We start from the raw sequence: 16396 nt of genomic DNA, 5'->3' as shown, positions 1-16396 counted from the left end.
CATGTGTCCTCCCGAGTATGCCGATCCGTCGGTAGAATGAAAAGCCTCTTCTCCTATTTGCCCTAACCGTTACGGGACGATAACGGGACCAGTTAACCCTTATCCGACCGGCCAGTCAAAAATCGACGACTACCGTATTTTTCCGGTTGTAAGTCGACCTTTTACGACTAAAAATAGAAGGAGAAAGGGTGGGGGTCGACTTCCAACCGGGATTCGACTTATAACCGGGAACTATCAGAATCTTACAAAAAAATGACCTGCACTGCATGCATGAGTGCACTATGTGTACACATTTTTTCCAGTTTATTGGCCTTTTCAAGGATTGGGATGTTATAACCTCCAATAAGGAATGTTTACATGATTTATTGATGTGTTAGTAGCAGGGATTGATTAGTAATGCTTCGTTGGGTGATAACTTTAAAACGCAGAATTGAGACCTCCAGATAGGGGGGTCGACTTATAACCGGGGTCGACTTACAACCGGTAAAATACGGTATCCGTCGATGACTTTAACAAGCTTTAACTCACTTATTTTTCATCGAATCTGTACCATTTTGGTCTGAAAAGAAGCTGGAAAGACCCACCATTCATTTGCAAAAGACCGGAGCATCTTAGCATCTTTCAAAGAGAAGTTATAGGTCTCTGAGTGAGGTCTGTTTTCATATCGCGTACGAACCAAGTTTGCAAATGGTGTAACATTGGCAATGATTATATTGCCCTCCTAAAACTTTGCCTGCATGCTTCCCTGGTGGTATATTCAAAATGTGTCAGCATGAAAGTACAAAATTAAGACTACAAATGGTCCACATGTCGATGAGCCGCACTTCTCCTCAAAAAATGGAATTGGAGATGGATTTCAAGTGTTCCTCTTACAAATAAAGGCTAGAAACTGCTTCTAGAGAATTCCTCATGGCTCAAGCTTTCCAAAAAGCCCAAGTTTGCCAATATCACCCAAGGGAAACTAAAGTTATCAACAAAATGAGTCGTGGCGTCTCGCTAGGACTGAGAATGTGTCCACTTTGACGGTCGGATAAGGGTTAATGACATGACAATGCGGTCTAACTACAATTTGAAGGAACAAAACAATAAAAGGAACCAGCCATCCAGAAAGGGATACGGGAAAATAGAAGAGGAACATTACCGTACTGCGCAGCAGAGCGCAGGAGAACCGCGTGCGCGGGTACGTGACATATGCAACCGAAAAGGAAGTGTGAGCATGACTAAAGTACAAGGAGTTGTGATTTATGCTAAAGTTCAAACTGACAGAACACAGCCAACTGACTTCTTCTGTGAACGGCATTTCGCGAGTTCGCATTGCACGCCACCGTCGCATCACGCGTCGCGTCGCAAAAAAAGCTTCTGTGAATCCCGCCTGAGACAGTACTTGCGGTCACTGCATCTAGGTCAGATACAGCACTCGGCACACTAGAAGTCGGTTGTTGGTCACACAGCGCAGATGGTCGCTGTTTCTGGTGCAGTTACTATGCATAACTGCTGGTGAATAAGATTGTTGTTGAACAAATCCTTACCTGGTCTCTAGCAAACAGGTCTGCACCATGGCGTAATAGTAGCTTCAGTGCTTCCACTTGTCTGGAATGAAAAGAACAGTACAGAGACGAAGGAAGATTAGTTTTGTTGGAACAGAGAGAATGCCTATACATTTCTTTTGTGTACAGAAGGAAACTGTGCTGTCCCTTCAGTTGTTTGGCATCAATCGCCGTGTTAGTATTTAGAAAAATGTCTCTCTTTAGTACATTTGATGAGTTAATGCTATTTTTTATCTTCATGCTGTGGTTGAACATCTGCGTGCACTGGTTGCACTAAACCTTTTTCACTTGTAGCGCGAAGTTTTATGTCCTTAATTTTTTGCCTATCTAATTTCTGTTTTACAAAGGTCAAAAAGAATGGTTTCACCAATTATAGAAACATACGTTGTAACGCTGCGTTTCATGCACGTAGCTAAATGCTAAGGCAATCATCAGACAACTAATGCTTTTGTCGCGGGATAGCTTGTTCTTATTGTGGGGGATACGCATGGGCATGTAGAGGAGGTGTGAGCTATCAATGCAGGGCATGCATGGAAAGAGCGAGTGATAATAATTACATCACTGGATGGGCATGCGCAGTAGGCGCGAACTATGCATGAAGCGTGCAGAGGCGGAGAAACCACCAGGCAGGACAAGGGTAAGCCATGGGGGCACTGGGCAGAGGGTGTGATGTGTGGCGGTGGAAGCACACTGTGGTGTCCACATTCAACAGCCGCGGGTATTCAGAGGATGTGGCGGTGATAGTGGTAGCACGCGGTGGCTATGTCACGGCAGAGTAGGTGGAGAGGTAGAACTTGTTTTGGTGTCTGCACTTTGATACCAACTCCGACCTCTTGTTGAGCAGAGTGTGAGGCGTCTTGAAGGTGATGATGCGCAACTTTTCTGCTAAACACAAGCAGCACCTTTTGGATATGTTGCTATAGGACTTGGCCCGATCTATGACTGCCCATTTGATGCTGTATTCCTCACTTTGGTCAGCCAGCGCCCATGTGTGCTTGGATAGCTCGGTCTTGGTACGGTACTTTTCATGCCGCATGCTGGTTAGATGGTTGCCATAGCGCACCTTGAAGGGCGTCTCGCACAGGCCGATGTATTGCCTTTCCTCGCCGGTGCTTGGAGTTGTGACGGAGGCCTGGTACACCACTTCCCCCTCCAAGCATCCGCCGCCCAAAGGGCATGATGGCTTGGCTCGGCAGTTGCACCCTGCCGCAGATCTCTCTTCACCAGGCGTTAGTACCTTTTGGTTATGTCCCTTCATCAGGTAGGACATGTTGGGCATGCAGGAGTAGCTCAGCTTCAATGTGTTTCTGTTGAAGATCTTGTGTAGTGGCGACGCGGCAGGGAAATGTTTGCTGACTAGTTTGAAAAAAATATTAATTTGTGTTTTACATAAAAAAAGAGAAATAGGTCGAGCTTGGATTTGTCGTAACTCAAAGTTTCATGCCACTGCAATCATCAGACGACTGGTAATAAAACCCTAAGATTAATGTAAAAGCCATTATTCTAACGAGGCGGATATATAACGATTTCCCAAATTCGACTTGTTTACGTGTACCAAAGGTAACGATTCTCACTCATTCTCAACGCTCAATAGGACATATGTATCGATTTCTGTATAACGATTTCTATTTTAACGACAGATTTGTCCTCGTTAACTCGTTAGAGTTAGCACTTCGTTATATATATGGCTTTTACAGTAATCATTATGGATAAGATCATGCGTGATACTTGGCGCTTAGACTGTCATTACCCTACGCGATTCACAAATGAAGGTCAATATCACACAGATGAAGTTGTTATTTGTGTGTAGTGAGTACTATAGAGTGGTTAGTGTATGCTGCACTTTTTTACTTTTTTTGCTGAATACCACAGAACCATCAGATGCTGCACAGCGGGGGCGGTGGCATATTGGATGGAAGTGGGGGCGGGGCAAAAGTAACTCCTCCGACCAAAGGTCTCAGAATCATCGTTACTCCTGTGCGCCGATACATAGGGGCAAAGAAACATGTGCATCCAAGAGGGAAGCACCGGCTTTGCAAACGATAATGGGGAGAATTTGAGATTGAGATAGGACAAAACAATAGTAAAAGCAGTGCACCGTAGGAAGATGGAGTGAACTGATAATCAGATTTTAAGGCTGAGCGAAGGGGATCAAAGAGGGGTAGAAGGGAGCTGGAGTGCGGTCAGTATAATTAGGCTGGTGTGTTGGCAGAGATCATAGCCTGTCTGTGGCCCACTCCCACTTGCCGCGCCGCAAGTGGTCGTTGACGTTTTTCTTGAACGTGGGCATACCTCTGCGAGAAGGGGGAGACTGCAGAAGGGTAGGTGGGAGCTGATTCCACGTTGCGATGAGGGAGTGGGGAAATGAGCGGAGCGTGTTGTTTCGTGCCTGAGGAGGAAGAATACTGGTGAGGTGCGATAGATGATGTGTTGCAGATCTGGTTGTCTCACGAGTAGACATGCGGCATTGCGGTGCGGCTGCTGATGGTGGCAGAATGGCTTTCACCATTTCCGGACCCTCCACAAAGTGCAGCTTGTACAGAAACAGAGCCCTGCTACGGTACGGCGAATGTCGAGGCTCGGGAGGTAAGATCCGTCTCCAATTATGTGCAGGGCACGGCGCTGGATGGCAGTGAGGCGGGCCAAGGTGGTGGGGGCGGCGCTAATCCACGCCAGCATGCCATAATCTAACACAGGGCGGACAAAGCCACGGTACACGATTGCCCGGTGCTTTGGGTCTAGCACAGCCGATGCCTTACGGAGGAAGCCGAGCCGCTGGGCTCCGCGTACTGCGAGCTGTCGGATATGGCTGCGGAATGCCAGCTGCCTGTTGAAGGTGACGCCAAGAAGCTTGAGCTCCTCTACTTCTGGCACGACTGCTCCTTGGAAGCGTATTGCGTTCGGGGGGGGGGGGGGGGGGGTGGCGAGCGGTGGTGGCTGATGGTCAGTGCCTGCGACTTCGTGGGCTCGAACTTGATCCTCCACCTGCTTCCCCATGCTGCCAGTGAGTCGACTGCCTGCTGGAGGATTGCTGTCTCTCCTGGCAGTCTGAGTCAGGTGGTGATGCACTTGTAGAGAGTTGTGTCGTCGGCGTATACAGCCAGCTTTGCCCCATCAGGTAGGTGGTCTTCTGCGTCGTTGACGTACAGAAGGAAGAGGGTGGGGCCGAGGATGCTGCCCTGCGGCATGCCAGATTGGATTTGGTGGGTCGGTGAAGAATGGCCGCTCCTGTCATGAACAGAGTGCTAAAAGAAAGAGATGTCTGGAAATGTGTTTCGAGTGTTCCTCACCTTTTGTATTCTACAGCATCTCTCCATACATTTCATTAACAAGTAGTATTTCCCAATCACACAATTATAGGTGTGTACCATTGCATGAACTACTCGGGCAAACATGATGACTTTCAGTAGACAGTTACTCACCCGAACTCTGCTGCATCATGTGCTGGTGTTGCATCGGCATTGTCACATAGTCGTGCTAGAACATTCGGCTCTGGGTGCGTGTCGAAGAACCAGCGCAGCAGATACGTGTAGCCTTTGGCTGTATAGCGAGTGCAGACAGTGGAGAGAGTGCAGAACACGAATACACAGACATACGCGTATACACACACATAAACACACACACACGCACAGGCACACACACGTCCATACACATACACATATACATTGTAGTGTACATTATATTACACATAGTGCAGTGCAGCAGCGGAGAAAGGTATGGACCGGTACACAGTCCTGTACAACAGTGGAGCATGGCTAATTTGCTGCAAATCTGAGGATCATGCTCATAGTGCAATCATACCCCCCCCCCCTCCCCCCCCCCCCACCCCCTTACCCTACCCTATAAATTCTACAAACACACTGATGAAAGAAGTTCAGAACCATTAATTATGGATGCACCCATAGGCACGGAAGCAACATATCTGGGGGGGGGGGGGGGGGGGTACTAGTATTAGCTTATAAGGCCATCATTCTTTATATCTATGTTTCGCGTCAGTTCAACTTCCAGAATCATATGCGAGAGGTGGAAAAAAATAAAAAAGTTGCAAAATAATAAAAAGCCTCATCAGAGGTGTATATAACTGTACATAGCATAACACTCAATAGCTCGTGCATGGTGTACATTCGAAAGAAAAATCGTACATCGAAGCACAAAATCTGCATCACTTTGGACAGAGAAGGCAACCGTTGGTGCCCTTGCTTAGCTGGATTATTGTACTCAGCCTTCAGCAGCGGTGCAAAGAGCTCCGGAACGACGTATCCTCTCAGCTTGAGGCGACCGATGCGGTCTGTTGTAAGCTCGTAGAATACTGCTCGCAGATGCCGAACAAACGATTTACCAACGCTGGCCTCGAGGCCATTTCTGAATCCCAGTTTCGCCGTATGCAACCATGCAGTCAACACCGATGACTCGCACGATCGTACACTAAACTGTGCATGATTGATTTTTGATTTTTTTCCGAAAAAAATCAAAACGTTTGCGTGCGGGCGACGCGAAACATAGATATAAAAAATGATGGCCTAAGGTAGTACAGTACTAAGATGAACGACACATTCATGTAGTTGATTCGAACACCACATTGCATACAGGTAGTGGATACAAGTACTCAGCTTGGCTTATACAAGTATATAGATAAATAGATAAAAGCACAACAAAGCACCCTGTAAAAATGTTACACTTGGTGACAATTCTAGCACTGCAGTAGGTTGGTTTGGCCGATTCTGACAGACTCGGTGCTCTCCATGGCTTACCTGCAGCAAAGTGAACTGGCGTAGCACCGTCTTTGGTCCGATCAGCAATGCCATGTGTTCCTATCTCCCCAATCAGCCACTGAGGAGGTTGACATTGACACATATGCACACACAATCAAACGCATTATGAGATTGTTCATTGGGTGCAGTATTATTTCAAGAAGTACATGATGTGCCACCTGAGGCAGCAACCACCACCTGAGAATGTGCCTGTTGCATGGCTCTGGAATACTAGTACTTCGATGGGCAATCTGAAATGCATACAGCAGTTTGTATAGTTTGGATTAAGCCCAAGCACAGCAATGCACTGCAAGGTGCAGTGCACGCACCGCTCCCTTACCCGCACAGTCTCCAAGTGATAGAGTTGAGTGGCGGCATGCACAGCTGTCATGCCGTCGTTGGCGCGGATCATCGGATCACCTGTGCACTCGGTCACCAGGTACTGAAGAGCCACTAGCCGGCCTTCCTGTGCTGCAAAGTAGATTGGTGTGGCGCCTAGACAGACACACGGGAAAAGAGAATTTGACACAAATGCTGTGGTATCAGTTGCCGCAGGCAAACACCGGAAGTCAAAAGTGAGATACAGTTCGAACTTGGCAAGAGGATCAAGGAATATGCTGCCTTCCACTGTTCCCACTTGTACAGACTACCGCTCATTTATTCGCTCATGCTTGCCCTTCCTAGGAGATCCCGTAAGAAGACCATAGGTCTGTGGGAAACACCCTAGTAAAATAAAAGTTATATAAGTTCAGGGCTCACGGTTGTGTACAAATACGTGGGCGCCATTTTGTTTCTGGCCAGCTCACGCGACGACAGGTCGACTGTCACGCGACCACAGCTCGACCACCCCTTGTACACAAACTCTAGCCATCTCGCAGCGCATTTTCAGTGCGACACATGCCTCTTCAAAATAGAATAAGGTAGCACGGGTAGACAGTACGACACTGAAAATTTGGGTGGAACCAGGCAAGATGTGAACTAGGGGTTCAACCGAAGGAATTTTTGATTTTGGCCCCGGGAAACTAAAGATATTGTCACAAAGTCCGTGAATGCTCTACAGCGATCCCTTCATCTAGGGAAAAATCGCTTCGGTTAAACTGTAGCTTAGTATCTCCTGAAGATTTTGAGCCATCGATTGTCAAAATCGGCCAATATTGTGCTACCTTATACTGTTTTGAAGTGAGCTAAGTCGGCAGGGGCGCACGCGAACTCCCGTGCGCGACGACAAGGAAGGAAGCCTGTGCATATGCGTTGTACGATGCGGAAACTACACCAGCGAGGCAGCAGCAAGGCGTTTTTTGCAATGTTTCCTCCGTGACTGACAAACTCTTGAAATATGATTGACCGTTTGCTGTCTCGCTCATCGGCGCTCTACTGCTGTGTGCTTCAGCAGCTATGGCGAACCGAAAATACATGACCAGTACAACGGCGAAGCCATTTGATTCGTCCTCTTGCAACGAAAGAGAGTGGCAAATCAAATAATTCACATCTCTCCATCGTCACTTCTCACAGCAGCGTGGCACGGCTCTTTCACTCGTGTAAGTGCATTTACAAAACGCTCTGAGAACAGAGATAACGAACTAGAACACGGTGTGAGTCTTTGCTTCATTCCATCAAGGAGCTCTTGTCCTCTACCTCTCCTCACCTGCGCCAGTGCACCAGCGGACGACATAGATGTCGATCCCTTTCTCAGCAAAGACTCGGCGGCAGAACTCGCGACTTCTCATCGCAGGACGCAGCGTGCGAACGAACTGTCTGAAGTCTTCGGCTTACGAGGCCAGCACTGCTCGCAACACACTAGCTCGGAAAGAAGCAGTAACAACGACAGTGAACGGCAACCAAAGTGAAACACAAGTCCCCAGCCAGTCTCCGTCTTCCTCAGTTCTACTTCTTCTTGTCAGTCACCAGGTCACTGCAACTCTCCTTGCTTTGCTCCGCGCCGCGTAGGCGTGCACTGCCGCGTGCATAGCTCGAGTCACGCGAGCTCATTTCTATGGTGATCAGATTTCAAGATGTCCTCCCACGTAATCGAGTTTTGGCATCCCAACCGTGAGCCCTGAAGTTAATAATAATAATAATAATAAGGCAGAACACTGAAATCGTTCTGAGTACAAGAAGGATACCTGCACATGCACTGTATACTGTATTTTAGTTTTGAACACATGTGCATTATGTAGTGTCTGGTGCACCGTGACAGTACAACTTCCCACGGGGCTCTGTTACTTTGTAGGGGCATACTTGCCGTTTCGCGGTGTCCAAAAATCCCCCCAGAGACACCCCCTATGTCACTTTGATTTAGTGATGGTGTCAATTATGTTTCCCACCGGCTCAATGGTCCTTGTCTGTCATGCACATCCATAGTGTCCTAGACATGTGCTCTGGGTTCTTTCAGGTGCTGGCTGGCGAAACACAAAGCATAGGATGATCACACTTTCTCCGCCACCAAACAAGAAGTTGCTTGTTGTGTCTAATTTTGGACCCAACATAGACAGGATGTTATGCTTCTGTAGCATGCCTGGTCTATTGCTCACCCCCCCCCCCCCCCCACCCTCCCCCGGACTTTGAGCCCCCCCCCCGATATTAAGCACAAACACTTAGCGCAGTCTGTAGACCATGATTTAGACACTGTAGACGAGCAGTCATATGCAGCACCTGTCTCATACATGTACTTACCATTGAAGTCTCTACTGTTGGCTGCGGCAGCTCCTAGATGTTCCGTCAGCAGCTTCAGAATATCAACATTACCTGCACGGGGTGAAGAGTACAAACATGGGGCAGAGTGCAAGCAGAGCATGCATGGGCACCGTGACAGAATTCACTATCAGGAAGAAACCCCGGAGATGGGGGCAACGTCACGTGGAGGGCCAGCAGTATCAACAGGCATGAATGCATGAAACATCGTCGATGCACTGTGATACTCCTCCCATGATCAACCTGCAGGGTTGTCCTGTGAAAAGTTGGCATTCAATAATCTTACTGGAATACGGGTAAAAATAGAAATACGGGTAAAGTACCAGGAAAACCTTGTACATGCCACAGTCACAAGCAATAATGAAAAAAGGATGTTTAGTTTAGTTCAGGCAAGTACAAAGTGAAATCCATGGTAACTGCTTGTGCATTTGCGTAGCTTCTGGAGGATTTCGCGAGTCATTCATGCATGATGGAGTGCAGTGGTGAATCTCCTTGATACATTATATCCATAACGTAGTCGTTACACAGTGCCAATGGTGTGGTTCCCTGACCCTCTGAACTTACTGAAGATGCACTAACGAAGTACAAGGCTCAAGAGTTTCACTGTGTAGATCTACCCATGAATTAGTTCCATCATTGAATTCGACATTTTCTTACCCTGTGCGGCGGCAAAGTGAACAGCCGATGCGCCAAACTCGTTCATGGCGAATGCCGTCGAATGGTAGCGATTCAGTAGCCATTTGATAACCGCCATGTGGTTGTGGATAGTGGCAGTGTGCAGGCAAGTCAGGCCCTGGTTGTTCGCCTCGTTTGCTGCCGTACTCGCTTTCTCCTTGTCGAACTCAATGAGCGTCTCCAGACAGTCCAAGTGCCCATTGAGCGCCGCCTTGTATGCTGGCGTTTCGCCAGTGGTGTTCTTGGTCCGGTAGTAAATGTCGCCATGTCGCAACAGCCAAGTAACGCACTCAAGCTGGCCTTCCTCGGCCGCAATGTGCAGAGCAGTGTCCCCTGAAGTGTCGTCCACGCTCTGGAAGATCGCCACTCCGCTACCGTCCAGCAGTCGCTCAAGACCGCTAATATCGCCGTCCCTGGCGGCCTGGTGCGCGGGCAAGTGCGCAGCAAGCGACGGGTACGCCGGTATCGGCATGATTCAAACGTTGGTCGTCGCTCTCCTTCCCGCACTTCACACCTTTGGCAGAGCACTTTGCATGCGCAGTGACAACAGCGATGGACGACCAGGCGCCTTGAGAGTTTGCACAAGCCTGGGATGGCCACTCCGATACAGAGAAGCTTCCGATACAGAGAAGCTTTTCGAATTCAAAAGAGGAGATCTTCGAAGAGCTACCCTCACACTCTGCACGTCAGTTGCCAGCTAGTTGTCGTGTGTATCAGCCTACTCAAGAACACCAGATCGAATAAACGGTTTTTCCCGTTTACGACTCTGCATCCTTTATTGCGATGAAGAAGGCATTTGGTTTAGATAGAATGACCCCAACTGCATTAGTTTTACAACGGTGTCATCGGTATTCGTTTGAGCAAAGAGTTAATTTGAAACTATACGTTTTGGTCTATCGCTGCTTGTCATCAATTGCTAGCCCCCTCCTTCAGTCACTGTTTCTCCTGCGTTCAGTTGGCCCGCACACAAATGCTCGTACTCGTGGCCAGGATACAGCTGCCTTAGTATTACCTAATGTACATATTGGGTATGGACTGCGCTCAGTTTCTTTTCTGGCGGCAGGTCGGTGGAACACTCTTCCTCCAAACTGTCGTCAGGCACAATCTGCTGGTACTTTTGCTCACCTCACAAAGATTCACCTAGGGCTAGGGTTCCCTGTAACAAGGCCATGCCTGTTGGGACTCCCCTAGTCAAATAATAAATACTACTACTACTACTACATCCAGTCCGGGCATCTCCGGATACACATTGTCATTATTAGAGCATAGAGGTCTAAACTACGATGCCAGTTGGTTATCATAGCTACTCCGTAGATCTAGGTGGATCTACTGAGTCTGTGCCACGGATTGTGGCAGATAACATCATGATGATATGGCTAGAGTGCAGAGCCTGTGCAGGGTTGGGTCTTGGGGAGAGAGCTTGACAACCAGTTCTACTTCTACATAATTGCATGCCAGTATCCAAGTCCATGAAATGTCTGCTGTCTGCAGTGTGCTAGTGGCATGTTTCACGTCTGTGGCAACCTTGCCATCCACCAGCGCTGCAGCCCGCCACCTGGGCTCGGCCTAGACTTGAACACTTCACAAGTACACATGTCATTTTGTACTGCCATTCTGGGAAGGCTGCAGCTAGCTTGCTTCACCATTGTTTACTCTACATCATGACTTAGGAGTATTGTACTCACAACCGACACAAGCTGACTCTCTCTCATCTGTGTCCTCGGTCCACTCTCCCGTGCTCGCTGCTTGATTACAAGAGGCGTGAAGGCGGGCCACGTTCCAAGATCCCGTGCTATGGGGCGGGTATGTCATAACCACGCCATGACCACTTGGCCCCAGCAGGGCCACCAGTCGGACACACTACCCAGTGACATAATGACACTGACAGAGCAATGAGAGCATGTCTTGCATGCTACAGTCAATGTACTTACTGTAGTACATTGACCATTGTACCTAAAACCCTATTTGTGAAGTTGTGTCGTAAACTACTGACTCAGACTAGACTCCTTGCAGGCAACGCTTCACAGATAGCGACTGGTCGTGCTGGTATTCAAAACTATTGCTGCTGCTGCTGGTGGTGCACGTCGGTGGTAATTTTGCTGCTGCCGCTACACTTAACTCTTAGTCTAAAGAAGTATTGTATGAAAGCAAGAGGAGCACTCATGTAGTTCTCCATCAGTTTGCACTCTGCAGCCAGCCGACTCGTTCACGGTTTAAATTCGTCACAATGCCTCATTGGGTCTCGGATCCATTCCATACTGATTTGAGACGGCTTTGAGAGGATGCTAGCCCGGCCCTACATACATGTACATGTACAATGTATACGCAAAGTAAAGATAGCACCTCCGCTTTATCACCGGCTACGTAATTGTGTTTAGAAACACAACCAGCTTAGTACGTTTCCGTTGCGCCAGCCATCCCCATGATCACCATGTCTTACTATCAAGGTGATAGATGCAGTACCAAGCCACGACTCGTGACGAGGCTGAGATGGCAAGCTCACAGTTACATGTAGTTTCGGGTATGGCTGTGTTCGTCTTGGAGAGAGCTTTCCATAGAGCCCGAGATTGTTGGAATACTCCAAAGGATATCGAAATTACAGTCAGATGAAAATGTGAGTTTGTGAATTTCATGCGTCTCCTGAAATAATTTAGGCTCTAAAGGGTTAATATTATTCATCAGCACTCAGCCGAAGGCCGGCGATTGGCACCCACTTTTAAAATTGTTTTAAAACGATGATGATTGTATTGAAGTGCAGAACATAGCTGTGTTGTGCACACCGAACCACAGACTGTTTACAACACATCTCACAGCCTCAGGTATGAGAATGCATAACGTATAATTATTTTGGTGGAGCCAGCGCAACGGCAGTGGTGATGAGGTCTGAGTGAGCAGCTCGTGCGACGTCGGAATTACTACTGGTCAAACGCACCAGGCAGGGTAATCAGCCAAAAGAAAAGGAGAACGTCTAAGACTGCAATATGCCAATCCATCAACCTTGTGCCATGCGGATGTGCGAGCACAAAATATCATCACTTATCGGCGGGAATGTGTTTTGGCCGTTTAACTTTGAACAGCTAAGGATCACAGTCTGGACATGCCAGGGTAAAAGAAGGTACATGTACAATGATAATGTACAATGCAGTGCGAGTGCGTTCGATTCACTCCATGTCACACGTTAGTGGAGACTCATTACATACATTGTGAAGAAGAGGTTGATGCGACTTCGGTGATAACTGGGGAATTGCGTGTTGCTCCCTACTGGAGAGCACTATAATAATGAGAAGTGCTCTTCACGCACAATCTTCCTCAGCCTACTCAAGCTCAACTGATGAGGGGTGAACTCCCCGAAACACTGTATTGAGCAGGGAGTGGTGCTTTCTTGCAGGTTTGCCGAGTGGAGGGTTCGATGGACTTCTCGTGTGCTCTGGATGGCAGTCGTGAGTCAGTCAAGTGAGAATCCAAGTCTCATGTAGGAAGCAACACACAATTCCTCATTACGTACAATTTACACATATCCCAAACTGCTCTGTAGCAGTGAGTAACTAACAGGATCAAAGAGGATGCTACACAAGACCTGAGTGCAAACGGTTGGGCAAGGTTCAATGAGAAAATCCGACATGCGCTGGCTAATATTCCGTACTGACTGCGTATACTTATTATACATGTACATGTACAGTAAAAACTACTAAAAACGTGGAGAAGCCACAGTCTGGCCTAGACATATGCAGTGCATGCCCGGAGCAGAGGACAACCTCAGATAATCGTACTGCCGGCACACTAACATCCCGTGGCCTGAGTGTTCCAGAGTCCAGACAAACGTCCCATAACACCTAGCAAGCAACTGGAATGTCATTTTTTAAACAACATTCCCATCTTTTTTACATTATGATCCTTGATACGAATTTGATATTCCCTCCAACGTCAAAATCAAAAACAAACAAAGCTGAGTGCGCTCTTCTAACCAGCCAGGGACAATGGTCCTTGCAAAATGGCGACGGGGCGGTTACTGTGTGTCGTCATTCACACCTCCGCGTGAATGATCGAACACAGACACACACACACGTGCATGTCATGATAGTGACTGCTACAAAGATCAGACAGATTCAGAATGCAAACGATCCGGAGTAAAAGTGCGACTGAGCTACCGAGGGAGGTGTCTAGAAGAAAGCCAGCCTTTACGGCTTTAGACGTTCACTTCCACCGGTACTGCACTACATCAGTGTGACATGCGCAATACAAACGATTTGGTGCATGGCGTGCTTCAGCCTTCAGGCTGAGATTCTAATGTTGTCAAAGTATCAGTTTACCCACTGTCAGTGTCACAACGCTTATGAGGAGAGAGATAAGTGCTGATGTATTATTGTACTAGTATATACTAGTACATGTACTGTATGGTGTTGTATCACTGACCGGCGTTGGGGCGCAGGGAAAAGAGGAGGAGGAGGATCTACGAATCCAAGACTAGCGACTTGCCAAGGGCGAGGAACAAAGTACCACGCCACTGTCGTCCATGATCTGCAAGAAGGAGACGTGCAATTGAAACATGGGAAGCTAGAGTTGTGGTTCTTTCTACAGCCATACCCCATAATTCCGCCACTCGCTTCAAGACTTGGTACTTCGAGTAGGAGATCTACTGTAACATGTATATTGTACATGCAAACAGAAAAGAATAATATTACAAGTACAAGTATGGTTGTACATGCAGTAGACATGCACTAGTGATCCGTCCACGGTAAGCAGGAGACTTCTCTTCTTTATATCTCCACGTGCAATAATGGCACCCATCGGAATGATCGTGAAAATGCATTCAATGAACACGTACAGTGCTGCTGCTCACTGAAATCCAGTCACAGCGTCGCTCATTCACACACCGCCGGGCGTTGAGCAGCCCTATACCTGCCAACACTGGGCTGCGAAATGGTGCAAGGCGCAAACTTGAGTGCCGCGACTGGATTTCATTGATCAGGATTGTACCAGTAGAAGGTGTGTGGCGGTAATTGCTGATAAATCATAATACGATTATTGACCTACATGTGGCCGATGATGAGATCGAGCAACCAAAAAGAGTACATGTAAATTGCAATGCCTCTTGGGCCTGAAGGCCGCCCAGAGACATAATCATTGGGCGATACAATAGAGTAAATCAGGGTATAAACCATAAACCAGTAACACAAACAGCTCATGTCCGCACGCATCGATCGTGCGGGAGGGGGGGGGGGGGGGGGGGTTGTAACGCCGTAACTCACGGTACATACACGGCATATATTATGTACAGTGTGTGTAAACATGTGCTTTCAAATGGAAATACATGACATTGTACAGACAAGAAATAATAGTATTCATCAGTCCTGGCACAAACCCACCCAACCTCGACCTGTCCTCAAGAATTCACCTAGCGTGCGATTGTGAAAGGCCCCTCAGGCAGACCGGATTGGCAGGTGAAAACGAGCCAGGTCTCCAGGAGCAGTGAGATCAGCTGGCAGGCTAGGCTAGGCTAGGCCAGCACCTTTCAGAACACGATCGTGGTGTTCTTCTCGTTCCCTTTATAATACTCTGATCGTACTGATCAAACAGAGTGGGGCCCTTCGGAAAGGACGGAATCAGATGTGTGTGCGAGAGAGAGAGAGAGAGAGAGAGAGAGAGAGAGAGAGAGAGAGAGAGAGAGAGAGAGAGAGAGAGAGAGAGAGAGAGAGAGAGAGAGAGAGAGAGAGAGAGAGAGAGAGAGAGAGAGAGAGAGAGAGAGAGAGAGAGAGAGAGAGACAGGGACAGAGAGAGACAGACAGAGTGACATAGAGAGAGAGACAGAGAGAGAGACAGAGAGAGAGACAGACAGAGAGAGACAGAGAGAAACAGAGAGAGAGAGACACAGAGAGACACAGAGACAGAGAGAGATAGAGAGAGACAGAGAGATTAGATAGATAGATAGATAGATAGATAGATAGATAGATAGAGAGAGAGTGAGAGATATAGAGAGATAGGAGAATGAACGTGAGCTACTGTATCACGTCGTAGAAACAGCGAGCGAGCTGGCTAGTCTGGCGTTTGCGGCTTTCACCAATTCCTGCCAAACTGGCGAGAGCCACAAACGGCTACTACTCATTCCCATACACCACATCAGCAATCATTCCTCAACCCTGGGTCTGACAGGGAAACACTTGATAGTCCGCTACTGTACTGCACACCTGCAGTGGGGAGTCACGGAGGAGATCAAGATTCAAGACTGATGCAGTTCGACCGTACAATATCGTGACGGCTCTGTGTCCGGACTAACTGTAGTATCATACCGGCTGCATGTTAGTCAACATCATCTAGTCCCGCAGTCAATGTGTGTCGATGTTAGCCTACACGCGGTCAAGAAGACAAACGACACACCAAGGGAAATTATGTAAACATAAACATCGGATGGATATTCAAAACACAATTTGTGGTTTTAGTGTGATCATCTCATTTTCGGAATGTTGTTCTCTTTTCAGATCTCTGAAAACACGAAACTGCAAATGCTATTTCGTGATGAATATTATGATTTATTATTAACAAAGTCGACCAGCATACCCAGCGTACACATGTACTGCACAAGTACGAGTAAAAAGCACGGGCATGGAGCCCAACTCCAAAAGTAACCATAATTATTATTATAAGAAGAAAAGAGGACCAAAGAGCTAGAAGTTACGCTATAATATCCACTAACACCACCAGTTACTTTACATACAGCTCATGCAATAACGTTGC

The 16396-nt window shown here is 47.6% G+C and overlaps 1 protein-coding gene across 4 annotated transcripts in view; it reads right to left on the bottom strand.

Moving 5' to 3' along the window:
- Positions 1 to 10687, bottom strand: part of LOC135830945 (uncharacterized) — a 27664-nt gene extending 16977 nt beyond the window's left edge. For 3 of the 4 annotated variants that reach the window (XM_065343169.1, XM_065343170.1, XM_065343173.1), the window contains exons 1-6: positions 9647 to 10687; positions 8972 to 9043; positions 6639 to 6793; positions 6299 to 6377; positions 4970 to 5087; positions 1530 to 1590 (exon numbers count right to left, since the gene is read on the bottom strand). In XM_065343169.1, coding sequence (XP_065199241.1) covers positions 1530 to 1590; positions 4970 to 5087; positions 6299 to 6377; positions 6639 to 6793; positions 8972 to 9043; positions 9647 to 10136 — 975 coding nt within the window. In that variant the 5' untranslated portion in view covers positions 10137 to 10687. The remainder of the gene's footprint in view (positions 1 to 1529; positions 1591 to 4969; positions 5088 to 6298; positions 6378 to 6638; positions 6794 to 8971; positions 9044 to 9646) is intronic. The other variant, XM_065343171.1, reaches the window with a different exon arrangement.
- Positions 10688 to 16396: the final 5709 nt, after the last annotated feature.

The sequence above is a fragment of the Sycon ciliatum genome, chromosome 1 (assembly GCF_964019385.1).
Source record: "Sycon ciliatum chromosome 1, ocSycCili1.1, whole genome shotgun sequence".
Classification (NCBI taxonomy): Eukaryota; Metazoa; Porifera; class Calcarea; order Leucosolenida; family Sycettidae; genus Sycon; species Sycon ciliatum.
Note: the sequence above shows the minus strand (reverse complement) of the source record. Positions and strands in the feature narration are given on the sequence as shown.